This window comes from Melanotaenia boesemani, chromosome 2, assembly GCF_017639745.1.
Source record: "Melanotaenia boesemani isolate fMelBoe1 chromosome 2, fMelBoe1.pri, whole genome shotgun sequence".
NCBI lineage: Eukaryota > Metazoa > Chordata > Actinopteri > Atheriniformes > Melanotaeniidae > Melanotaenia > Melanotaenia boesemani.
Window position 1 is genome coordinate 5555114 of NC_055683.1, and position 25563 is coordinate 5580676.

Consider the following 25563-nt stretch of genomic DNA (forward strand, 5'->3'; position numbering starts at 1 on the left):
TCCTGCAACTTTTAGAAGCAACCCTTCTCAAACACACCTGAGTCAAATGACTGGCTCGTTACCAGGCCTCTGCAGAGCTGAATGACATGCAGATGACTTTGCACTAGAAAAGTTGTGCACCAGTGTAAAAAAAGGTTAAGAACCCCTGCCATAAATCACCATCAGGGTAAAGCCAAATTCAGATTTTTTCATTAACCCTTGGAATAAATTCACATGTAAACTATTTAGCAGCTTATTACCTCTTATTTTAGCTGCTAACGCTAAGACCAAGGGCTCCGCCAAGTTCAACAGATGCATCAGACTATTACAATAAACCTTTATTCAGATTCCCATTAGCTAAGATCAGCCCTAGAGATTAATCCTTTCTCCTCTAAACTGTCAGAGAGTTTGTGTCTTATTTAGCTAATTCAGGACGGTTATCAATCCTTGATTAAAAAGTCAAAGCTTGTTGGTAGTATTCTTTATAATTTTAGGCCAATTTGTAGGCTGACATTGCTCTCCAAGGTTTTCGAGAAACTTGTTTTACATCAGCTCCAGACTTTCCTGGACAGAAATGGGTCATTGAAACAGAGAAACAGAAACAGCACTTGTTCAGATCTTTTATAAATAGCTTTTAAAAAAATCTGCTATTTTAGTGCTTTTAGACCTTAGTGTTGCATCAGGCAGGATGTTTTTCACCCATATTACCTCCTCTCATATGTGTGGTCCCCACAGGTCTATCAGTGTAGTATCGTTCCCTTTTCCTCTTTTATACGCTCATTCGCTTTAATCATCAAACAATATTGTATTTGAATGAATGAATGAATGAATGAATGAATGAATGCTTTGAACATGTTAGCATATCACATGTAATTGCTACATATTACATGGAACATTGTTGACCAACACATTCATATATCATTTGTATTGTCTTTTATTACAGTATCCATAATATATGGAGGGCAAGTTTGTGATTTAGAGCCATTTCACATTGATTGCTACGCAGATAAACATCAAATGTATAACTCCTAAGGAAAAAAACTGTCTAAGGTTTTTTTATGACATAAAGTCACTATGACATATTTTCTAACCTGAATAAGAAAAAACAAAGTGGTACTTTTCTGACCTTTTGGATAAAACAAAACAAAACAAAACCCCAAAAAAACAACAACAAAAAAAAAAAAAACATGCAAAAAAAAAAAAAAAACGAGGGATTTTTGACAACTTTACTATGAATAAACAAATGCTGCTGTCAGAGGAACGTCACCTTATTTTCATTACTCAGTTTGAGAAAGTAATTTAAACCACTGAGGTTTGACCACCGTAAAAGTCTATATTCTGGTATCGATCCATCTCTGCTTTCTAGTCTGCAACTTCTCCAAAACGCTGCAGCTCGACCACTGACGGGTGAGACCGCACTTCCCAGTTTTGGCTTCTATTTAATTATGGAATTGATTTTAAAATCTTCCCGTCATTAAATGGGTCAGTGCTTTCTGATTTCTATCGGTCTTTTAACCATGAACTTTCCTCAGAGATCACTCTCTTGCCGCTCCGGGCTGTCCCGAGCAGCAGATTAAAATACAGATCAGAGATTAGACTTTCGCTGTGGTTGCACCAAAACTTCACAGCAACCTGCCGTTATATATCCAGACCTCCCCAACACCTTATTCTTTCCTTTTGGTTCTTTCCCTTCAGGGAAATGATCGCCACAGCGAATCAACCGCTCCGCACTTGCTTTAGTGGAAGCCCTTCCTGACGCAACTCTCTGCATTTATCCGCTTGGGACCGGCCCTCAGAGAGCACGGTGCCGGGAATTGAACCCGGGAGCACATATATGCAAAGCATGAGCTCTTAATCACCACATCTTTTTTCTGCTGTTATTTGGATGTTTTTACTGTTTAACCAGCATTACTTGTGTGGGACTTTGTTGCTGCTTAGAAATAAACAGGTTTGATTTGATTCTAATTTTAACTCCAGTTTCCAACATCAGCATTTCAAGTAGATATAAGTTTTGTTTGTCAAATATGGCAACATTGATATTTGCTCACCTTATGAGTCATATTTTATGTCAAATATGTGACCACATGCTATATATAAACCTTAATGTAATTTTATGAAAAACAATCAGTATATTCACAGGTTTAACTTGATTCTTGAGGACCATCAAATGAAATTTTGTTTTAGGTCAATAAAATATCTGTCTGTCTATAAAAATAAAAATCCATACTCACATGTGAATAGGGCTGGGCTGACATGTGGGACATATGCTTTCATCCCTGCTGACCTCCAGCACCATGTCTGGGAACCACACTGCTGTCTTACAGGCTGGATAGCCCGTACATGACAGGTACTTACTGCAGGGGGAGACAATCAGGTAAAAAAAATAAACAACAGACCAATTTTAATGACAGGTTATGCCTCATCTAATTCAAGCAAAATAAAAAAAAATAAAAATAAAACATATTTAATGTAATAACTTTCTTGTCTTTCAGACAAACTCTGAAATCAAGCCATTTAAGAGAAAAATATCACTTATTAGCTTGGAGCAACTTGAAACTTGGTTGCTTTTCTGAAGGTTATGTTTTACGCTACAGAGCTTATTAAAGCTAGTATAAGCTGCATTTTCAGAAAGTCAAATCCCTCCAGCTGTTTTAAAGGAATAATACAGATATTTAAAAAAGAGCTGCACAGATTGGACTGTAAGCTATCAAAGAAAATAAATACATGTCTAAAAAAATGATAAAAGTTATAAGAGAGAGTTATGTGAGATAAGAGATAAGAGTTATGTGCAGCTTAACTCTTGCATACTGTTCGGGTCAAATTTGAGCCATTTTGACATTTGACAGCAGTGAAAATAACCTAAACATCATTCTTTTTATCTAAAATGTGATGAATTTTCAAAACGTGACACAAAAAAATATTTTCAAATTCTATACTTTTGTATGAGTGCTCCAAATTTGCACACTGGGGCTGTTTGGGGTGAAATTTGACCCGTAACTCTTTAAATGGATTTTAGATCTACTGGAGTGGGTCAAATCGAGGAGAGTGGTGGTTTTACCACACAAGGCGACAGAGGAGGAGATGTAACTTCTGTCTTTCAAATGACTGGAAAATTTGCAGAAATTAGTTTATTATAAGCATATTATTATTTAATGTTTTTTGTTTAAGTGATAAATGGTAGATTAATATTGATAATCATGTCGTGGTGTTAAGCTCAACTGGTTGAACTGCCGTCTCATGTACAAAGGTTATGGCTCTTTGAGAAGAAGTTCGGTCCCACTTGAGGTTCTTTGCAGCACATTTCAGCCTCTTTCTGAACCCTTTCAGTTGTGTAAACCCCTTTTCTGTACACTAACTGCAAAATAAAGACTACTAGAGCCAATTAAATTAAAAAAGATAATAATGATGTCTTTAGATATAGCGGTGAAGGCAATGTTTAATGACTGAAAAGGCTAAACGTAGTTATATTATGAATTCTAATAGTTCTAGAAATTTTATGCCATTATTAAATTAAGTAAAATATATCTACGATTTCATAGCTTTTGTGTTTTATGTAAAAGAGGACATGATACTATGTAATAGATGTTTTTCTCCTAAAAAAATACACTCTTGCTGCTCTCTGAAACACTTACAAAGATTTAATCATGCATTTATCTATATAAATATATACCTTGTTTAAACATTCTAAAGAGATCTACAGGTTAAAATTTGGTATAGACACTTACTATGACGGCAATCTTAGCCAGGTTCAACCGGAGTATACTATAAAAGCACTAACTATAAACAGTATGCAAGGGTTAGGCTAAAACAAGAGAGAGGTACAGCACAGTGCTGCTTTTTTAAAAAAAATAAAACAAAATAACCGTAGAACTGTGGTTTTAGTGGAAGAAGACAAATATGTGGGTTAGTTTGGGTTCAACTAGGGATATAAACCACAGGTTTGATCACAATATGACCTTATATCAAGTCAATGGATAATGATTCAATGTTTTTCAATATCACAAATCCTGCCACAAAACCATTTTATTCGATTCAGGAGCCTGTGATCGATGGGACCATATCACATGTTTAATACCACAATCACTTCCATTTATATCAAAACACAAAAAGCAACTAAAATATCAATATGACATTTTATTCCTGAGTTCAGACATTTAAATTAAAAAACAATTGTGTTAAAATAGACTGAACCACAATCTGTTAATTATGACAAATGTGGTATAATTTAAAATAGAAATAAACAGGCTTTCCAGCAATATAGGATTTATTGCCAATAAGCCCAAACAAACTAATCAACAAATTTCATTGCTTTTTTCTAAAATTATAATAACAAAGGTAGTACAGTCTGACTTTCCCATTGTTACACAGCACACCTTTCAATCGATCCTATTGCATTGTTGATCGTTGAACTGATGCATTAATGTAGATCTTTGTATTTTTACACCTCTAGTTTCGACCTCCTACTTTTTATCTGTTCTCACCCATTTCCCTCTCTCCTCTTCTTCAGCACCATGTCCCGACCACAGTTAGGACACTTCCTGACCGGCAGTGGGATCTCCATCTCCTGCTGATCTGCTTCAGTTATCTCCAGAGCAGCTCCCAGATACGGCGTCAGGGCTTCATCTAACCTGCGGCAAAAACAAAACTGACTTGTTACCACCATGATGAAGTGTTAAAGGATGCGAATAGCTGCTCCATCTCTGTAAATTATGACAGGACTCCACAGGGAGCATCAGGCATACAACATAATATATGAGGGGGAAAAAGAAACTAACTTTTTTGCCTTCTTCACAGATTCAATGAAGACAGTTTTGTATTTCTGGATGTGGTGCTGAAGGACGCTCTGTTTGTCCTTCCTGCCCTCTGACACCAGCTTCAGGTCTGCTTCCAGCTCGGCACGAAGGTTTGGTTTTGACATCTCGTAACCCATGGAGTTGTAACCTAAACAGACAAACACATGCACTTAGATTGATCACACATCCGAGGGGCAGTTCTGTCTTAAAGCTTGTGGTATACTGTGGCATATGGGGAGGTGTACACATACCCTCCACTAGTCCCATGCCGAGCTCTCCAGGGAGAAACCTCTGGTCTGCAGTCAAACCCACATACATGCGGCTCTTAATAGTCTCAATGTGGTCTGCGTGAGTGGCATCTGTGCCTGTGACATACATAGTTTGAACAGTATAGTTTACATCATGCATAAAACAATAAATTTAAGAAACAAAGTTTGCATTAACTCAACAAGTGAGCACTAAGGGTCCCAGAGTTTGCAGATTAACTTTAACCAAGTGTTTATTTGCTTTCATCAAAGAAGGAACTGGAAAATAAAAAGGGAAAACATTTTTTTTCTGTGTGCATATGTGCTGAAATAAAAACATAAGCGCACAAACATGGTCCAACTGGCAAATCTGCAGTCCACCCACAGAATACTGTGATAATGTACAGCTTAAATGATGATCTCCATGTGCTGCAGGAGTCTTGTAATACATCAACCAGTAGATATTTTCCTGATTTGTTTCTACTCTTCATGGGCTGCTGCAGACAATGCTGCACATGACTGAGCAAGACCGTGAAGAGACAATATTTAAACGTGTTGACATCGGTGTGATGACATCGGAGATTTTATTCACCATATGAGTACAGTAGAGAACGATCAATGTGCTGCTAATTATGGGAAAAGTGAAGGAGACAAAACACAAGCAAATGAAGAAATAAACTTTATAAATTTGATGTAAACAGACTGGCAACTTGTTCAGAGTTTACCTCTTGCCTGATAGCAACTGGTTTAGTGACCCTGAATTGAATTAGGTGGATGAAGAAAGTGGATGAATGCATAAACAAAATATGCTAACAGAGGACTGAATATTAGCACTAGAAATATTTAAAAGATAAGGGAATTGGCTGCAATGTGAATTGAATTTTCTTGTACCCCTTTCCTGTCAATCTACTGTCAAATAGAGCCCACTGGAGCCCTGAAATCTACAATGAACTGAATAACATACACAACAAAGTTGCTATCTTTGTGTAAAACGTACCAATGCCATGCTTCTCCATGAGAGATATGAGGTCGGCTTCTGTAAGAAGCTGTGGTGGACTTGTCTGCCCATCAACCATCTCTATAGCAGAGGGCTGAAACTGGGAGCCATGTTCATATACTGGGATCACCTACAAAATACAGAATATACCACAAACAAATCTCAACAGGCAGGAGATATTCAATGACAAGATTCCATCAGTGTTCAGCTTGTGTCTTTAGCTGACAATGACAATTATTTACACTTCTCTAAGGAAAAATAACGTCATTAACTGGGCTTCAAACAGCAAAGTCTGGTACCTTTGTGCTCCACCTCTCATACGGGTAAACATCGAGATAATTCCTTGCAATTATCATGAGTCCTGAGGTGGAAAACTTCTCCTGAGCGATGTCTATGTCCACCACTGTCTCCTGGCCCACAGCATCCTGGGATACACAAGCCAGGAAGTGCCGAACAATGAACTCGTATACACGTCCTTCGTTGCCCTGAAAGAAATGGAGACAGATAATTACATTTTACTCTATCCCTACTCATCGCAAAGTCCATGAAAGTGCAAGAAGTGCTTGAATTAGATTATAAAATTTAAGTGAAGGAAATCTCTTCCTATCTCCCATCAGATGTTCTTTTCAATCATGTTGCGAAAATGGTCTTATAACAAATAAATGTTTGCATGATCTATTAATGCTACTGATATGCAAAATCTGTGTCCACAGCCTCCGCCGTATGACTAAAAAAACTTTTTAAGATCGATTCTTTTATGCACATTCCAGGGGCCGCCATTGCCCTACAGCAGGTGTGTTCAAAACCCGTCCTCAAGTGCCACCATCCTGCAGGTTTTCAATGTTTCCCTGCTCCAACACACCTGACTCAAGTTAAATAGATCAAACAGCCTATGAAGTTCTGCACAGTGACTCTTAAATTAAATTCAGGTGTGTTGGGGCAGGGAAACATCAAGAACCTGCAGGATTGTGGGCCTTGAGGGCTGGAGCTGGACTCCCCTGCCACACAGCATTTTGAGGCTGAGAAACCGCACTTCACAACTTCAGGAACCAGCCAGGAACATCACACCACAGCTGCATTTTGCTTTACGGCACAGAGTCACACGGCCGCGTGGATATTAACACGATGGCTGTTTTGATTGCGCATTGTGGCTGATTTAGTATGAAGAACCCAAGAGGACATTATCTGAGGAAGCAAGGAAAAGAAATAGAGAAAGTGCAAGATGGATGTCGAATTAGGCTTCGTTAGGCGAAGTGTGTGAAAATCTGCTGAAGTTAAGTAGCGGCACTTTACTATAATGAAAAATCACAAAAGTGGTTTAATATAGGAGAACAACTATGTTGCTTTAGGGTAGTTCTTAACGGGGGTATTTTAAAGCTCATTTTATACATAAGCTGCATAGAAGAAAAACATAGTTTTGCTAAGCTCCAAATGCACTTTAGGAACTTTTAAAATAATTTTGTGGTATATGTGATGTCACATTGGCTGGTACGTGAGCACTCGTTAAAATGGCAAGACAAGCAAAGTTTATTTATACAGCTCATTCTTGGCACATTGTATATTAAGAAGAAAAAAAACTTCTTTATAATTTACAAATATTGCACATCAGGATTGAAAATGTATGACATGTCTATTTCAAACAACAAAAACTCGTAACTTCTATGTTAAAATGTAAAAATAAATACATTTTTAGCACAAAGAGAAAAGAAATGGTGGAAAAAAAGCAAGAATAAATGTAGAAATAACTAAATTAAGCAGCTTTTGCAATCCTACCTGCAGCGTGTTGGTGTATTTGGTGGGGTGAATGGGGGGGTGGGCTTGGTCCGAGTTCTTGCCTTGCCGCGGGTTGGGACCCCCTGGCTGCTCGATCACCCGCTGGGCGAACGTCCCCCACACTGGGCTCTGCGTCTGCTGCTCCACCAGGGGGCCGAGGGCCAGGTTTGCAGGAAAAATGTTCGTCTCTGTGCGGGGATAGCTGATGAACCTGAGGAGAATAAAAATAAAGAGAGGAAAAATGCAGGCACAAGTTATCTGTATGCAAACAATGAAGGAACACAACGAAAATATGACTCTGATGGTTAACTCTTCAATCAAATGCATGTTGGTGCTTTTTTATGTACAAAAAAAAGTAGGAACAACTTGGAAGCTGTTTGACAACCGAGTATGTAGAAAACACATTTGACTGTTTCATTTTCAACCAGCCTCACATAAAATGGCTTCCCTCCTGAAGCACATGTATGTCCACACTCACCCTTGTGTATAGAGTTTTTCAGCTATTTTCATGGTCTCTTTGGCATTTATTCTGAGCTTTCGAGATGCCAGTTTCTCCAGTTCCTGTAGGTCAGATAAATATAGAAGAGTTTCCATAGTGAGATGAAACAACTCATTTTCTACTATGCTAAAAATTGAACTGCATTTTTCTCATTCTATAGCACACACATGTTTAATGATGTATAATGCTTTATGGGTTATTATCTTACCACAGTGTCCAAAGGCAGCGGTCTCCATTTGCTCTTAGGTTTGCTAGTTACTGAGGTGACAGTTGCTATGGGATCCTGGAAAGGAATAACATTATATTCTCCTTTAACAAGTGGCTTTCAAATCACTTTACTCACCCGGCTTTCAATATTTATGAGGAGTTGTGCTGGCTGCAAAAGTAGCTGCAAATATTTATGCTCCCTTACAGACAGAAGGGATACAAACACACACACATAAATGGCCTAAGTCCATGGAGTGTTTCCCAATAAGAAGGTATGACTTCTACTAGTGTGTTTTTGGATTTATATAATAAATAAATCTTTTCTTTTATATTATAAAAGAAAAGATAATACATTCATTATGTTGTCATTAATGTCATTTGTCGTATGTATATATATATAATCCTTATCACATCTCAGAATTAGGCACATAAAACGTCCGATTAACACATGATGCATAACACCATGTTGTTATTTAACAAAAATTAAATTAAAACACAAAAGCAGTGTATGAAAACCAAATACACCCCAGATTCAACAGCTTGGTGAACCAACATTTGCAGCATTGTGGAGTCATTTTGGTATTCATTAATGAACAGATCTTTTAAGGTACTGCCACAGCCTGACCGAACTTCGGTCTGCACTTTGGGTCACTGCAACATCTTGATTCTCTTCTGTTTTTAGTCATTCTGTGTAGATTTGTTGCTGTTTGGGATCATCATCCTGTTGCATGATCCACTTTCCACCAAGCTTTAGCTGTCAGTCAGATGACCTCATGTTTGACACTAGAATACTTTGGTAAACAGAGGCATTTACGGTGTCTTGGTCCTGCAGCTGCAAAACAAGCCCAAATCATCAACCTCCACCACCGTGCTTGACAAGTTAGTATGAGGTGCTTGTGCTGCTATTCTCTTTGGTTTTTACCAAATGTGGAAATGACTTTGTTCCAGAAGTCTTGTGTTCAAATGTAACTTTGCAAACCTAAGCCATGCTGCCATGTTCTTTTTAGAGTAAAGTTTTCTCTCCAGCAAACAACCCAAGCAAACAACCAAGTTTTTATGAACACTAAATGGTCTGACTTTGGGGTGAAGTTGCTGGGACGTCCACTCTTGGGCTGCTGGCCTGAATTTTTTCCACTTGGGAATCATTTTCTCATTGTAGAATGAAGGACTCCAGTGTGTTTAGAAATTACCTTATTGTCACGTCTGTGTGTTTTTGGTTTAGTTCTTGTTTTTCTATTGTTGTCTTTTCTTTAGTTTCTGGTCTTTGTTGTCTTTGAGTCCTCTGTCTTGTTTCCTGTTTTATTTTGTAAAGTTTATTCCTTTGTGTATTCTACTATGTTTACTTCCTGCTCCCTGATTCTGGTTCCTAACTGGCACACCTTTGTTTTCATGTTCACTGTGTCAGTTATGTTATCTCAGTTGTGTAATATTAGCTGTTTTGTATGTTAGTCCGTCAGCATTCTTAAGTTGTGTCTTTTGTTTAACTAAATCATTTTACCTCCACCTGTGAGTCCTACATTTGGGTCCTATCTCCTGCTACCTTGATCCATGATACTTATAACCCAAGAAATGGTGGCCAGCAGCAGCTGCTTCTCTTTCATCACCGCTGATGTCTTTCCTCCTTGACATTGTGTTAACATACACCAGAATGCTCCAGAGCAGCAGTATGGATGCACACACGCTGATGATTAATTAGTGCATATGACTAGCAACACCTGGTTGTGACTAACATTTTAATTGTAATGAATTTTATTTATTTATTTATTTTTAAACACACTGCCTCTGCATTTGGGATGAGCTTTGTTTTACAGTATGTACAACAAAGGTAACTAATTACAAAGCTTCTGGACACCAGTTCATGACCAGTTTCAGACCAACTTTGGTCTAATAATAATCCATAAATTTCATGAACTAATGAAATAAAGCTCTCGTAGTGAAAGAAGATTGTAGTTACCCAGTAGAGGTGTTTCAGCATGACTGCAAAAAGGCCGTAATTTTTTTTTTTTTTTTTTTTGTGCATAACCTAAGTTAGATGTAAAAGATTTTTTGTTTGTTTGTTTTCTGGGGGGAATGCTGAATTAAAACTAGAGCTAATATAAGTAAGAATACTCCCAGTTTAAGCCTCATTATTTGAGTTTTATCTAGTTCTGAAGAGAAAATCCAAAAAATAGAAAAACTCACAATGTCAGCAAAGTTGAGGACTTGAGTCTGATATGTCTGCAGATTTAACTAACACACTCAACTCTTTGCATCACAGCGAGTGAAGCTTCATGCATAATGAAGGGACTTGATTGCTGACCTAATCTGATTTTTTCAACAGAATCAAGCTTTTACTGTAAAAACATTTTATCAGACACTTGAGTAAGGCATCAGTATTCAAGCATTTAGACTGTGTACTGGAAAAGGTTTTTTTTTTTTTTTGAAGAATGGCTTTACAAGTCACATCCTCAAGAATGTCACAGATAATTTCATGTTAAATATGTACAGATGCATATTACTTTTACTTATCTTCAACCTATATTTATTTGTCTGACAAGCTCAATAACCACATTAAGAAATGACCGCAGATTTGTGATTGAGTCCTGGCATAGTGGCCTGAGTCTGCTTCCTAACACTCACATCTCACTGGGAAACAGTGAGAACCGGCTAAGTGATAATTACAGGGCTTGTCTGCATCATTGGCAAGAAATATTTGTTTTTCCATGACTGTCATTGATTCAGATAACATGACACCTCTTTTAAAATCATAAGTATATGAAACCACAAGGGGTTTAAAAGATCTTAAAAAGCTGAATTACAGACAAGAGGGAAATTATTTTAAAAAGTACCCACACGAACGTACAGTCTTCATAAAAATGTAAACAGAAAGACAATGATAAGTATAGTGTGTGTAAGCAATAATGACTTTGTTTGTGTTATCAGCTTTCGCTACAGTACAATAATTATAGATTAAATGTGCAAACATACAGATAATATTATCATATAACAAAAGCTTATATATAAACTATATATAAAGATATAATTAAATATTGTATTTAATACTGACTGCTTTGACATGATTTGGCATCTATCAAAAAAAGGAGAAAAGGAATTTTAGATGTCAAATGTAAAAACAAAGCATTTACATATTTCCCAGACATTAAAAGTTTATAGTAACATTGCAAGGGAGCACACAATGAAGCCTAGATATCACAGTTTCAAACACAGACATACCTCCATGCAGATCTGGTAGAGCACCAGGCAAGCCGTGTGATTAAAGAAACGGTTTCTTTTCCAGGTGAACTCCACAGTGTCCTCTTCCACCTCATGGATCACTGAGACAGATACAGATATTCTAAAAACTGAATCTTTGCATCACAGTTGGGATTTTTCTGTCCAGTCATGGATTCTTACCTTTGATCTTATAGAAAGTCTCAGGAATAAAAGCCTGAATGGCTTTGAAGCGCTCCACAACAAAGCCCAGAGTGGGAAACTGACAGCTGCCGTATGAGATCAGCTGATTGGCCAGCGACTCTGGGAAGATCTTCTGCAGACGAAGGGTCTGGAATCGAGTGAAGGATGCTCCTGGAGAACAAGACCAAAAGAGAGGGGATTATAAAGTCATTCTATATAGACATACAGCTTATGCTACACTTTTACCCACTGAGTCTTTACTAATGGTAAAAGAATCTCTTCTGGTTTGCTGGAAAGTGCTGCCTCACCTATCCGTAAATCCAGCTCCTGACGGACGTCAACAGCATCACTGATGTTAGCATCAGGCTCAGTTAGAGTCTCACAAGCTCTCCGAATTGAGGCAGGGGTGATCTCAGAAAACTTTGCCCGGAAGACTTGTACATTGGGCTTCACTAAAAAGCACACACAAAATATTAGTAGCCTGGCAGCAAATCAGTTTTAGAAGCATTTAACTCTGTAGACACATTCATACCAACAAATTTCTACTATACCTGCTTTGCAAACATCGATAATCTCAAACCCGATGTTTTCTCCCTCCCTATCACAATCTGTCCAGATAACCAAGGCCTGGCATTGCCTCACCTCCTTCTCTAGTGTCCGCTACAGAAGCAAAAGAACATATGAGGAATTTAGAAGAAAGAAAGAAGGAAGCTCTGATGTATCAAATGAATAAATTAAGTAGTAGGTAAAAATTGGACTGTTAGTGAACAGGGTTAAGTTTATATCTTTTTCATGTCAAATGTTAATCATCCACCCATAACCGAGACGAAGACCCAAAATGTGTTTATTTCAAATTATTTGTATGATTACTGTTAGATTTCTGAAAGGACATGAAGTGAGCATACCTTGATTTGTATCATGTTATCTGGACAGTATTTCTCTACCTCTGCATCAAACAACAACACAGGATTGCAACTGTGCCTGGGGGGAAAAATAAGACATCAAGTCAGATGTTTCCTACTCTGTGATGGTAATTACACACGAAAAAAATTAATCCTCTTTATTTAAACGTACCATTTCTGGAAAGGTGCTTTAAATTCCAAACCTAGTAAGTGGCCTGACACTGAAGTCATCGCTACAGACACATTCTGGTGCAAGATGGAGACAAAAATCAGCAACGATGTAAACATAGAAGACCAGAAACTGAGGTGCATGAGTGCAGATTTAATTAGTGTATTTGCTCACCTGGCCAAACAGGTGATAGTCATACTCGTAAATCTTATTAAACTTTGACATTCCTTCCCTCTAAAACAAAATAAGAAATATAATAAAACAATCAGTACAGCATCAAACATAGATTTTTCAGTTCTTTAGAGCTCAAGTGATTATTACCAGGTCATCAAATGATGGATTATCAGTTTTATTTCTGTGTCTGTGTAATGGATGGTTTCAAAAAATAAAACTGGCATCTACCTAGATTTAAATTTGTTCAGACTATGTCAGAAAGGTATGTGTCGACCCTGTTATAACATAAGTTACATAAGGTATACTCAGTTGTATTGTAAGGAGAGGTGGTAAAATAGATAATATGCTGATATACACATAAACAATGTACCTATAATGTTTATAACATAGTTGCTACTAGTGGTGTCTTCAACAATGCTGGTTACTTCTATTAAACATTAAACAAATGCACATTTAGTTTAAATATGCCTAATCCCTTCATTACATCATGGGCATTATATCTTTTTTAGTAACATTGCTTACAAAAGACACAATGACAACTTCCTGGTTTGTAATTTTTGGCTCTATAATTGATCACCTAGATTTGTAGTCAGCTCAACAGACCAAGTACAAGTGAATTCATTTAGCAGTTTTAACTATTTTATCCAAATGTGTTACAGACCAACTGGGAGGCAATGTGGGATTCAGTATCTTGCCTAAGGTCACGGACTATGAAACCTGTCGAAGGATCGAAATTAAACTAGCAACTTTCCAAATAAAAGACATTCAACCCAAATTCAGTTCAGTTAATTTCTCCTGAACTGCACCTTACTGAACTGTTCCACTTCATTTTGGTCTTGTGTTGAAATTAAATTCTTTTGCTGATCTAGTTTTGTACTTTTGGATTATACATCTGTCTTGCTATAATCCAATCTGGGATGTTCAACAACTCATTTAACACTAAACACATAAAGACTGGCTCCATAAAAATTGATGCCTTGGAAGTTGATTTGTTTGGACACAGCCGCAAAATCAACAGACTTTTTAGCTGCAATCCTACAAAAGTAGATCAGAGAAAAGCAGAAATAGGAGATGCAAATACTTGGCATTTTTGTGAGATAAAATTAGTCTGTAGGTCACTGAACGGCTGTTAAAGCTTTGAAATAAATATAATCATTACATGTTTGGGGTGTTTAAAGGCGAACAGACAGATAAGACTGACCCTCCTGGCTCTGCCGCTGGACATGATTTCGGAGATGCCTTTGGCTGCATCGTTCTTCTCAGCTACGCAAAGGACCCGCTTGATTTGAGTCCGGCTCCGGATCATGTCTGCCTCCTGTCGCGTGTCCGGACACAGACGAATCTGCACACCACAGAAGTGCCTGAGCTGCGCTTTTACCCGAGGTAGACCCGATCGAAGAGAAGATCGCCCAAGGAGACGCACCAATAGCATGCCTGGTTGCTCTCACATACAGCTGCCGACCCTCCAGGCAGCGAGAATGCTGCTCTCCCTCCACTGTGTTAGCATGTTTGTTGACGGGGCTAGCTCAAGATATTGTATCAGCTCTCAGAAAGTTTTTCAAAGAGCTTAAACCTTGCCACTGGTTGAATAACTTCACTTCCGATGAATGAGACACCGAGGAAATAGAAAAATAACACGAGACAATTTGATATACAAAAACAGCAAGATAAATAACTTCGACTTCAGACGCAATGATAGTTGTGTTTATAAAATCCGCGCCCGGCTGTCAAAAACTGCCGTAGTCCAGGTCGTAAAACTGTCGTAAAGCACCAGACACGAACTTGTCTACAGTAATTTAGCTTACAACGATTAACACATTATATATATATATATTCAAATTTGCTGTTATCTACATATGTTGTATTACTATTTATCCGTTTTAGTGACAGTTATATTTAGAATAAAAATATTTACATTGTTGTTAAAAGGGAAAATACACCCAAATTCATAACTGTCTTTCCATCTTACTCGTTGAGTGAATTTGCTGTAACGTTGCTGTTTTGTTTAACTTAAGTACGAATTTGACTTTTTTTTTAAATAGCAATGCCCAAATTGCCGCGTTTCTGGGGCATATTGAGCATTAAAAATTTAGAAATTTTAGTTTTAGGTTGGCTTTTTTTCCGAATGGGAGGAGGATTGGTCACCTGACCGGGCTTCATCCAGCTGGGTAAACATGGCGTCTGTTTCTGGATGTGGTCGTTAGATGTAGCGCCTCTGTCTGTAAACGGTGCTTCTAATTTAACCAACGGGTCATACGTTTGCCCAGAGATTACTAACGTGATGGACGCGAGAAATGGCGACTTGAAGAGGAGGAAGACAGAAGCTCTGTGCTGATTATGCTTAACATGTTTCCCCTGTCTGCACACCGTTAATGGTATGGTGCCTACTCGGACGCTGTGATTGGCGCCGCATAATTGCTTTTGTTAACAGTCAGAGTTGTATGTCAGTAGAGCTGTTTAGTTAAATTTCTAACACGTATCAATCATCCTATGCTGTGATCTATATCGTGCATGGGCACAGCAGAATTTTTTTTATGTTCATTTTAGTGTTGGCCTTCCTTTGTAAATTATATAAACCAGTTGTTTTGTTGAACATTTTTATCTCTAAATCAACACCTGGTTTGATACCACCAACAGTGATGTCTGGATAATGTCTGAACAGGATGGCAGGATTTAATGTGGCTGTGCTTCACTGTTGTGCTCTGACAGGATTTTTATGACTGTTAGCAGTGCTGCTGTTTCTCATGCCTTTCTCAGCAACACCACTATGATAGGCTCACCAGATGTGGTGGCTTTCACCAAAGAGGATGAGTATGGGCAGACTAATACAGACCCCTGGGCTCTCCCAGAGGAGTTCTCTATTCCCCTCCATCCTCTTGCTGACTCCAACCCTTGGGCTAAAACCTCATATGCCAAGTTCACCAAAGACTTCATCCTTATCTCTGAGTTCTCCGAGCAGGTGGGCCCTCAGCCTCTCCTCACCATCCCAAATGATCCCAAAGTCTGCGGCACCTTTGATCTCAACTACTTCTCCCTCCGCATCATGTCCGTGGACTATCAGGCTTCTTTCGTAGGCCACCCACCTGGCAGCGGCTATCCAAGGCTCAGTTTTGTGGAGGACTCGAGAGTTGTGCTAGGAGACTCAAAGGAGGGGGCGTTTGCCTATGTCCATCACCTTACCCTTTACGACCTGGAAGCGAGGGGCTTTGTGCGGCCATTCTGCATGGCGTACGTTGCAGCGGATGAGAGGAAAATTATGCTTCAGTTTCAAGAGCTGTCCCTCCGCTTCTCGCAAGCCTCTGAGTGTCTGAAGGCAGGGAACAGGAGAGCATTTGCCAAGGAGCTGCAGAGGAAACTTAAGGACCTGGAGTAAGAGCCTCTAAATATTTTACTTACTTTCCCATATAAGACCTAAAAGATTTAGTTATTCTTATTTAGCTATTAAGTCATAGAGGTGCAGCTGTAACAAATTCAATCCTGGTGACACAAAGTGAAGTGTCAGAGGATTATTTAGGCTGAGATATTTTAACACTGATCCTGACATTTGTGTATGCATGACCTGTGCATCACTAAGCCTGTTTCCTTCTCCCCAGGTACACCCACTCTGTGCTGCAGCGGGAGGAGGGCCTGCAGAGAGAGGCTGGCCCTCAGTGCATGTACTCAGCTCATGCTGTGGAGAAAGCTAATGAGCTTGCAAATGTAGAAAAGAGTATTTATGAGCACAGAGACCTACTGAAGCAGATCAGCTCCTACCATCGCCGTCCACGTCGGGATCCTCACGCCGTCACCTGCCAGAAGTGCATGAGCGAGTGCTTGAGCCAGTGTGAAGAGCTGTTGGACAAATACGCAAAGCTCGCCGAGCCTTTCAGTTACAGTGAAAAAGGTGGGAAAGGCAAAGGAGGGCGGGGTTGGCTAGATGATGACAGAGGTGAAGAAGAGGTGGATGAGGAAGAGGACGAGGGTGTTAAACGCAAGCCATCCTACACGCCACAGCTGATCAAAGCCAAGTCTGCCAAGTGTTTTGACAAGCGCCTGAAGACCCTGCAAGAACTGTGTGATGAGACTTTCTACGAAGCCACTGTGGAACTACTAAAAGAGACAGAGAGGAGTTTCCGGGGGGACCTTTGTTACCTGCACACACGCCGCCTGGACAAGGCACTGCGTAGGAAACTGACAATTGTCAATTTTCTATTTGAGGAGGAACTTGCTGACAATGATGATGATGAATTGGGAACACTAAGACCATTCTGTGCTGTGAACCATACTATAGTCAACTACATAAACTTAAATCCACCTCATATTGTTCTAGGACCTGAACCTCTTGAGCTAGATGCTCCAGAAGCTCCAGGTCCATTAGATCCAGCCTCTAAGACCAGTGCCACTCAGGATGGCGAGCTTGGGCTTGGGGAGAACCATCTTGAGTCTTCCCCCTCAGACCAGACTCTAGAAACACAGGAAAGCTCAGAGGAGACTAAAGGAAGCTTTAGCAGTGATAAGAGTGGAACAGATCAAACAGAGAAACATGAGAGTCTGGCTAGCATCAGGTCAGAAGGACCTGATCCTGATTCTGACTTGACCCCTGACCCTGATCATAATACTGACCCAGAGAGGGAGAGTAGCAGTGAAGAAATGGAGACCACTGCAGGGGAGGATGAGGGTGACATTGGAGACCAGACACCTGTCTCGTTGCTGGAAGTGGTGTCTGAGCTGGAGGCTTGTAAGGAAGACGAGGTTGAGGCTGTGAATGAGTCAGACTTGCTGGTTCCAATAGACACGGCATGCTGTATGGCCCAAGAGGGTTTCCTTTATGAGGCATCCGCCCCTGATGTCCACACACAGCCCTCTCAAACCCTGGTTGTCAACCAGGAGCCTCAAGCCCTTCTTCCACTCCAGGATGATTACACCGTGGGTTCTCCCTGCTCAGAAAGTCCTGCAGCTGGACTGGAGCTTCCTGTGGGCATCATTGGAGATACAGTTTCTCGTACCTCAATGGAAGATGGATCGGACTGCACCATGAGTGCTTCAACCGGGTCTGATCGGGCTGCCTCACCTCTCGGTTATGGGGGAGTGGTGACCCTCCGTCAGAGGAAAAAGGCCGGTCAAAGTGCCTTGAGGTTTGTCCGTCAGTATCCCTTTGCCATGCAAGCTCTGTGGTGTCTGCTGAGCGGCAGAACCCTGGTGGTTCTTGGGACAGATGAGGGGAGAGTCCGTCGCCTGGTGGCTGCTTTGGCTCTCTTTGTTCCTGGCCCTGGGAAGTGTGGAGAGAGGGTTCAAGCTTGGCTGTCGTGTCCCTTCACCCTTACCGACCTACAAAGGTGGAAACTCATTGGATTGCAAAGGTAAGACAAAGCTTAGAATGTCCAGTTTGCATTTATGTTTTAACAAGACATAAAGAATACACCTTGGAGTTTGATGGTATTGTTAGGGTAGTTGTTTTTATCACACCTTACGCTACTATTACTCATCTGGTCTGACTCAGTCCTCGATGACTCACACAGGCAGGACAGCAACAGAGCTACTTCACACTTAGCTGCACATCCGTCCATTAACGTACTTATTTTTCTGCTCAATTTAATCAGAACAACTTTGTCTTTTGATTTTTTTCCCCCAAGGTATTTTAATATTTTAGATTTTTTAAACTATGGTTTAGCTTAATCTTTATTTTTTTTTCTAACAGTTTTAATAACTTAAACAGGACAAAGTGGTCCTGTGTAAGGCTTTAACTTTTTTTTCTTTTTGTCCAACTCTTTACACCAGAGGTTTTCAAACTGGGGGTCATGAGATGATTTCAGGGGGTTGCCATATAAATGTAAAAACCATTTATTACACCATTAATTAATAGGTAAGGCAAGGCAAGTTTATTTGTATAGTACAACTCAACTCAACGAGATTCAAATTGCTTTACTGAAACATCAGAAAATAAGAGGCATAATTTAAAATTAAAACAGAAAAGAATAAGACAGCATTAGATAAAAATAGTATTAAAACATGATAAAGCTTAAAAGAATTAGTGCAGACTTGGCCTTTTAAATCAAACTATTTTACTTTAACCTGGAATTAAATAAGTTTTTCTTACCTGATAAATATCTAAAATTAGCACAATAATCTTTTTAACACAGTAATGCATAAACAACAAAATTAGTACACATGCCATATTTAAAATCTAAACCTCCTTATCTTTGCGAAAGATGCTGATTTCGGGCATGTATGTGCTTTGTCACAGCAGTAAACCAGCAAAAAACACTTTATCCTCCATAATTACGAAGATTTTTTCCAGCCTTACATTTAGAGCAGTGTTTCTTCAGGACCCACTGCCCTGCATGTCTTAGGCTAGGTTCACACTGCAGGGCATAATGCTCAATTCAGATTTTTTTTTGTGAAATCCAATTTTTTTGAGAGTCCGTTCACATTTCCAATTAAATGCGACTTGTTTGTGATCTCCTGTATGAACCTTATGCGCACCGAAAGTTTCCCGCATAGAAGACACGATGATGTGACAGTGAGCGTGCATGTCACGTCTTCGTGTTTGCCAGCACGTTTTCAATGGCATCGTTTTAGGGACAGATTACAAAAGAGGAGAGCCAGATTTTTGGCCATAGCATTTTGTGGAGCAGTGGCAGCAACGTCTGTACAGAGAAATGTGGGGATGGAGTTGCAGTCAGCGTGGTGAGAGAGTGATGCGAGGCCTCTACAGACAACAGTTTATAAGCAATGTTGTGTATCATGTGTAGGTCGTGTTAATGCGACCTGGCCGTTCAGACTGAAGTCGCATGGCAAAAGATCAAATACATATCAGATTTAGGACCACATATCCAAGTGGCCTGGTTCGCATTTGAAAAAATTGGATCTGTGTCGTTCAGACTGTTATGAAAAGATCAGATACAGGTCACGTAGGGGCCAAAAAATTGGTTTTGGGTCACTTCAGCCTGCAGTGTGAACCTACTCCAACACACTTGATTCAAATGAACTTCCTCATCAAGTTCTTTGCAGCCTGTTAACAAGCCATTCATTTCATTCAGGTGTGTTAAAGAAGGGTCACCTCTAAAACATGCAGGGCGGTGGGTCCTGAGGACCAAGATTGAGAAACACTGATTTAGAAGATGCTGCAGGATGACCTATTTGATATATTACACAATTAATCACTAAGTCGTCGCATGGGGGTGGGGGTTGCGAACAACAAGGCATCTTATCTTTGGGGTCGTTACTTAGAAAGTTGGAAAACCTCTGCTTTACACAACAGCAAATTCAATATTGTGAGTCTCTTCAGAGAAAGCACCCTTTTGATTCCAGACTGTTATGTATTAAACATCAAGTTAAGCTCAGTAATCTACTGTGAAAGGAATGTGAGGAGGATTTTAAAATGTACGAGTGATGACAAATCAAACCGTTGTTACATCCTAACCCTCTTCACATAAAGAATGTACAGATGATTGAGTATATATGTACAATTTTACACTATACAGACACATCAGGTCTGGCTAAAAAAACATTAAATTGAAGAGAAATGCACTATGAAATGTCTTCCTGTGTGACTTCTTAAGGACTGTTGGATATAAAATGCAACTGTTTTAGGTCATCTTGCCAAATAAACTTCATCATCTTTAAACTTTTGAAACTTCTTAGAAACTTAACCACTTCCCCACACTGTAAGATATTAAAACCATTCAAATGTCAAGACACTGAGCTCATTCAGGAGCTTTTAAAGTTACCAAGCATTAAAATAGTTGGAGAAGCTGGGTGGAGATTTTGTTGCATCATAGGTGACTGTGTGTGCATCGTTTGTGACCTCTACTTTAAGCACAAAGTTCATGGATTTGTACATACAAGTCCATCCTCTATAACTGTGGTGTGTCGAAGTGCCGGGGCTTATTTATCAGACAAAAAGCTTCATGTAAATGAAATAACAGAATGTTTACACCTCTGACATCTAAAAGGTGGGTTTATAAATGCGACTGTCTGTGAATGATGTCATGCTTCGACGAGAACTGCCAATAACATAGCGGTGGATGATCTAGTGGGAATGCCGGGAAGGGCATCACTTCAGTGAGAGCACTTTCTCCTGGCATGGCTTCTTTTCCAGTAACAGCAGTCTGAATGGAGGCTAATTAAAGTACAAAAAAAACGACCATGTTAGTTTAAATACTTTAACATTTCATTTCACTGCTGTCCCAAAAGCAACTGAACTCAATCAGGAATATTTTCTGGCATTTCTGACACATCAATAAATAAATATAGTTATTTGTTATGTTTTTTTTATTATTATTTCACGACTAACATTTTATTTTTCAAATATTTAGCAATGATAAAATTCTTATTTTAAGATGACTTATTTTATATTTAAAATCTATTAACTGTCTCATATTTTGTATATATTTTTTTACACTTTATATATTTGATCCACATTTACATATTAGATTTTTAAACATATATTTTGTGTATCAATTACTGTTATAATATGTTATTATTTCATTATTAAGTAATCTAAATAAATACATCAATAGATATTCATTAATTTGATTAATTCATTCAAGTTGTTTGGTAATATTAATAATAATCTATTACATAATTAAATCTTTTTCTTAGCACCCATTTTAACCCAGAATAAGCTGGGTTTTTTCTTTTCCAATATCCAGTTTTTTCCAAGGTAAACAGACTAATGTTGATAATCTTAAACTGACTGTGTCCAGTGTCTGATGGAATAGTTGGAGTTAGGTATTCTGTTTTAAATCTAAGAATAAACTTTTTAGGATTATTTGTAAATTGGAGTTTTACATTTTAATTGATAAGCACTTGGTAGCTCTAGAAAAATCCAACCCATCAATGCAACATGAAAACATTAAATGCCAGAAAAAAATTATGTGTAAAAAAAGCTTTAGTTAGTACTGAATTAGTAGTAACTAAAGCTGAGGATGCCTGAAACCTTGTTTAAGGCATCTGTAAATCAAATAATTGTAATGTCCAATTACCTGTATCAAAAACTGATTAAACGCTGATATAATAATTTAGAATTATCTTTGTCAAGCCCTAATATACAGAGTTATATCAAGCGGCAACCTCCGCCTGTAAAATGAGACGTCTTTGCCAAAGTGCAGTTCACCCCTCATCCACTAGGGGCTGGCTCCAAAACCAAAGCAATCCCCATAGACTCCCATGTTCAAAAGACCAACTTCACAGCAGAAATAAACATGTTTAAAGCCAAAAATCATTTTAGGATTAATAGGTCAAGTTTACCTTCATAACAAGGGGGCGGGAGGGGAGGGGGTTTGGGGATGAGATGGGGGGGATTTTTTTTTCTAACTCATTCGTTTGGATGCTATTTAATCTTGAAATTCAGTATAATTAAGGGAGTGTCCTTTTGATTGACAGGTATCCAATATCCGTGGAAAGAAGAGAGAGTGCGGCACAGTCGCGTTTTTTAGCCGGCTAACAGCGCACTTTAGCTTTAGGCCGCCTACCTCCGTTAGCTGGTTCGCTACCGTTAGCTCTGTGTTGGCTCGGTTAGCTCTTAGCTACAGGCAGCTCGGAGTTTGATGGTTGTCCATCATCCACCCCCACCTTAACAGTCCTCCTCTCAGCTACACTTCTTTGCCCTTTTATGAATTTTCCGGGAATGATGACACACGTGACACTGCCAAGATGGCGACGGTGGGAACCGCCCAGTGAGCTTCAGCTCAGCTCTTCAGAAACCTACGGGTGACGTCACTGAGGCTCCTTCCATCTTTTATATGCAGTCTATGAGTTATATTCACAAATGCAACTTAAAACTTTACCATCTGAAAAAGTAGCCTTATGTTCACTTTGTCCAGAGGCAGTGTTAACCTTCGGGCTCTGAGGTATCTGAGAAGGACCATCACACAGTAGAAATGTGTATTGTGGTCACACTAATCAGTATTCAAGATATTTTTGGGGACAAATATTGAAACCTTGTGCCCCGGACCAAAGATAGTGATCATCCAGACCAGGGTTACTCAATCCGGACCTGTGAGAGCCACAATCCAGCAGGTTTTCCTGCTTCAACACACCTGAATCAAATTAATGGATCTAACAGCCTATCAAGTTCTGCACAATGACTCATTAATTTGAGTCAGGTGTGTTGGAACAGGGAAGTATGGAAAACCTGCTGGATTGTGGTTCTCATAGGACTGGATTGAATAACCCTGATCCAGACTGTCATCAGCAACAAGACCAAAACCAGGCTCTGTGATGGTACAGGGTTCATATCAGTACATTTCTATGATGGCAGCATTAATGCAGAGAAGTTAACTGCAGATGGCGGCGCTGTTATTCGGTTTTTTTTCGTTCAAGTTAAAAAGTTCTTTTCTGTTTTCCACAGAGTTGCATCTCCTGTGGGCTCCAGCATGCTTTACTCGCTGTCTCGCTACAGCCGCTACATCTCCATCCTAGACGCCGACCAGAAGACTTTGCGCTGCCTGCCTTATCATGGCCAGCTCCTTGCCAACATAGCCGACCACCGCACCTACATCCGCCGTGGCTCCACCTACTTCCTTCACCTACAGAGCATGCTCTGTCGCTTGGCAGCCAAGGCCTTCTTACTCACCTTCACCCACCACCTCCACCTGCCGGTCAGCTCCACAGAAGGGCTCAAAGTCGTTGACGGCAGACGCCGCTCCTTCCTGCAGGAGCAGCTGGGGCTAGATGAGGAGGACAGCCAGATACTGGTCTACCTCAGCCAGCTCATCACCCAGCAGTATCTGCAGCCTGCCAACGGCAGCAGCGCAGCTGCACCTTGTTTTACTTTCGACTACACCGCCAACGTTTTATACAAAATCTAATATTACACTGGAAGGAGAATAAGGAGGATTCTTATGCACATTTTACACACTTTGTTTTTTTTTCTTCTGGACCAAAAGTGATCTTGAAAAGGTCAAACTCACTGCACTGGTTATTGTTTTATCTGTGTTTAAACTTGTTCTTTCCTCTGTTTGCAGGGAGAAAGGAATCAGACTGAGCTCTGAATGTCTTTGACTAGTCTACTTATGTGTATTTGATCCCTAGTTTGTTGACAGTCTCTCTCTTACACACACATTACAGAGCAGATGAATGTTGGCCTTTAAAAATGTGTTTCAATTCCATGGAAAGTAAAAAAAAAAAAAAACAATTTTACTGGCATGTTTGAAGGCAAGTCTCCTCAACACATGCACATATTTGCATCACTAACTCCATTGGCTATGCTTGTGTGTGCTGATTTGACTTCAGCCAGCTTGCTAACAGGTTCAGTGTCTGCTCTGTGTTAACACCTCTCAGTGACTGAGCAGTTTGTCCACTTTGATATCATCCAAACTTTACGTAAACATGTTTTTTTCCCAGTATCACTAACAAACACATGTATGCTGACATTTTCTGCCTGTCAAGAACAGACGTCTGTTGGTGGGAAAACTATCAGCTCGCTACAGCTGGTTTTGTGACAAGCCTCTCCCTTTCAAAACCATCTTCCATCTGTCCAAATCTCCCTGAAATGAATCTTTTTTTAATACTAATGTGTGAGGTTTAGCACACATTCCATAGATTTGGTTGACATAATCAAGACAATGTTGAATTTTTACCTGAGCAGACTTCTTAGTGAACCCAGAAGACATCTTAATCGGAAGTTATTCCCTTCAGTTTTGTGTTATAACACCTTCAAATTCTTGCTGCTGGTGAGCATTTTCATGGAAATCACTTATGTAGTTCAGGCAGATTTTAAAGCTACTTAACGTAAATGTATTGAATGTCTCTGTTTTAAAGTTGCGTAGGAGTGTTGTGGTGTCAGCATGAGACAGTCTTGTACCAGGGTGATCACTTGATGTTTCAGTTTTGTCATTAAATGAACTGACTGATGTTTTGTTTTTAAAACTGTTGGATTATTAGACTAATTTATTTCTTGTGCCATTAGATGCAAAACCTCGAGTCAGATTTAGGTCAGTTTAGTCTTTATTTAATAAAGTTTTACTGAGTATGTGCTTTGAACAATCCCCCTTCCCTGGCGTAAAGTATTTGATGTTTTAAGACGTGAAAAAATGACTTTATGATTTGTTTTTATTATTTTTTTTCTGTCTTTTCGGCCAGTGAAACGACTCAAAGACGAGTCGGTACCGTCAGTTTTGTTGTGGGATTAAATTAAGTGGGATTATGGCTGAGCAAGGCTTTTTAAAAACAACCTGATATTTTAACTCCATTCCATCTTCAGTTTGGTGCAATTTGAGCTTTGTGAATATCGTTGCAGCATGTGTCACGTTAAGTTCCTTTTAAACTAATGTCAAGCTAATGCAAAAAGGTGAATGTAATCTGAAAAAAGCCATACCAGCGTGCTTAACATGTTTGTCACCGAGTGTCCTTATGTTGCCAGATTATGTCTGCATTTTGAGTCTCATCATCAGTGGTGCAGGACGGTATAATTACCAGTGATTTTAATAAAGCACGATCTGAATGTTC

General features: G+C 39.3%; 2 protein-coding genes across 3 annotated transcripts in view; one reads left to right on the plus strand and one right to left on the minus strand.

The window, feature by feature from the left end:
• The window catches only part of top3a (DNA topoisomerase III alpha), a 28622-nt gene extending 13755 nt beyond the window's left edge, over positions 1-14867 (minus strand). Inside the window, exons 1-17 of one of the 2 annotated variants that reach the window (XM_042007626.1) lie at positions 14333-14867; positions 13132-13191; positions 12961-13034; positions 12792-12867; positions 12438-12546; positions 12195-12338; positions 11887-12057; positions 11707-11807; positions 8495-8569; positions 8266-8348; positions 7788-7998; positions 6314-6499; positions 6015-6144; positions 5024-5137; positions 4755-4920; positions 4461-4607; positions 2211-2333 (exon numbers count right to left, since the gene is read on the minus strand). In XM_042007626.1, coding sequence (XP_041863560.1) covers positions 2211-2333; positions 4461-4607; positions 4755-4920; positions 5024-5137; positions 6015-6144; positions 6314-6499; positions 7788-7998; positions 8266-8348; positions 8495-8569; positions 11707-11807; positions 11887-12057; positions 12195-12338; positions 12438-12546; positions 12792-12867; positions 12961-13034; positions 13132-13191; positions 14333-14563 — 2201 coding nt within the window. In that variant the 5' untranslated portion in view covers positions 14564-14867. The remainder of the gene's footprint in view (positions 1-2210; positions 2334-4460; positions 4608-4754; positions 4921-5023; positions 5138-6014; positions 6145-6313; positions 6500-7787; positions 7999-8265; positions 8349-8494; positions 8570-11706; positions 11808-11886; positions 12058-12194; positions 12339-12437; positions 12547-12791; positions 12868-12960; positions 13035-13131; positions 13192-14332) is intronic. The other variant, XM_042007634.1, reaches the window with a different exon arrangement.
• Positions 14868-15279: 412 nt separating this feature from the next.
• On the plus strand, positions 15280-25563 carry smcr8a (Smith-Magenis syndrome chromosome region, candidate 8a). Its single transcript, XM_042007671.1, has 3 exons — positions 15280-16500; positions 16725-18470; positions 23465-25563. The coding sequence occupies exons 1-3, from the start codon at positions 15848-15850 to the stop codon at positions 23922-23924; spliced, it is 2859 nt and encodes a 952-aa protein (XP_041863605.1). The 5' UTR covers positions 15280-15847; the 3' UTR covers positions 23925-25563.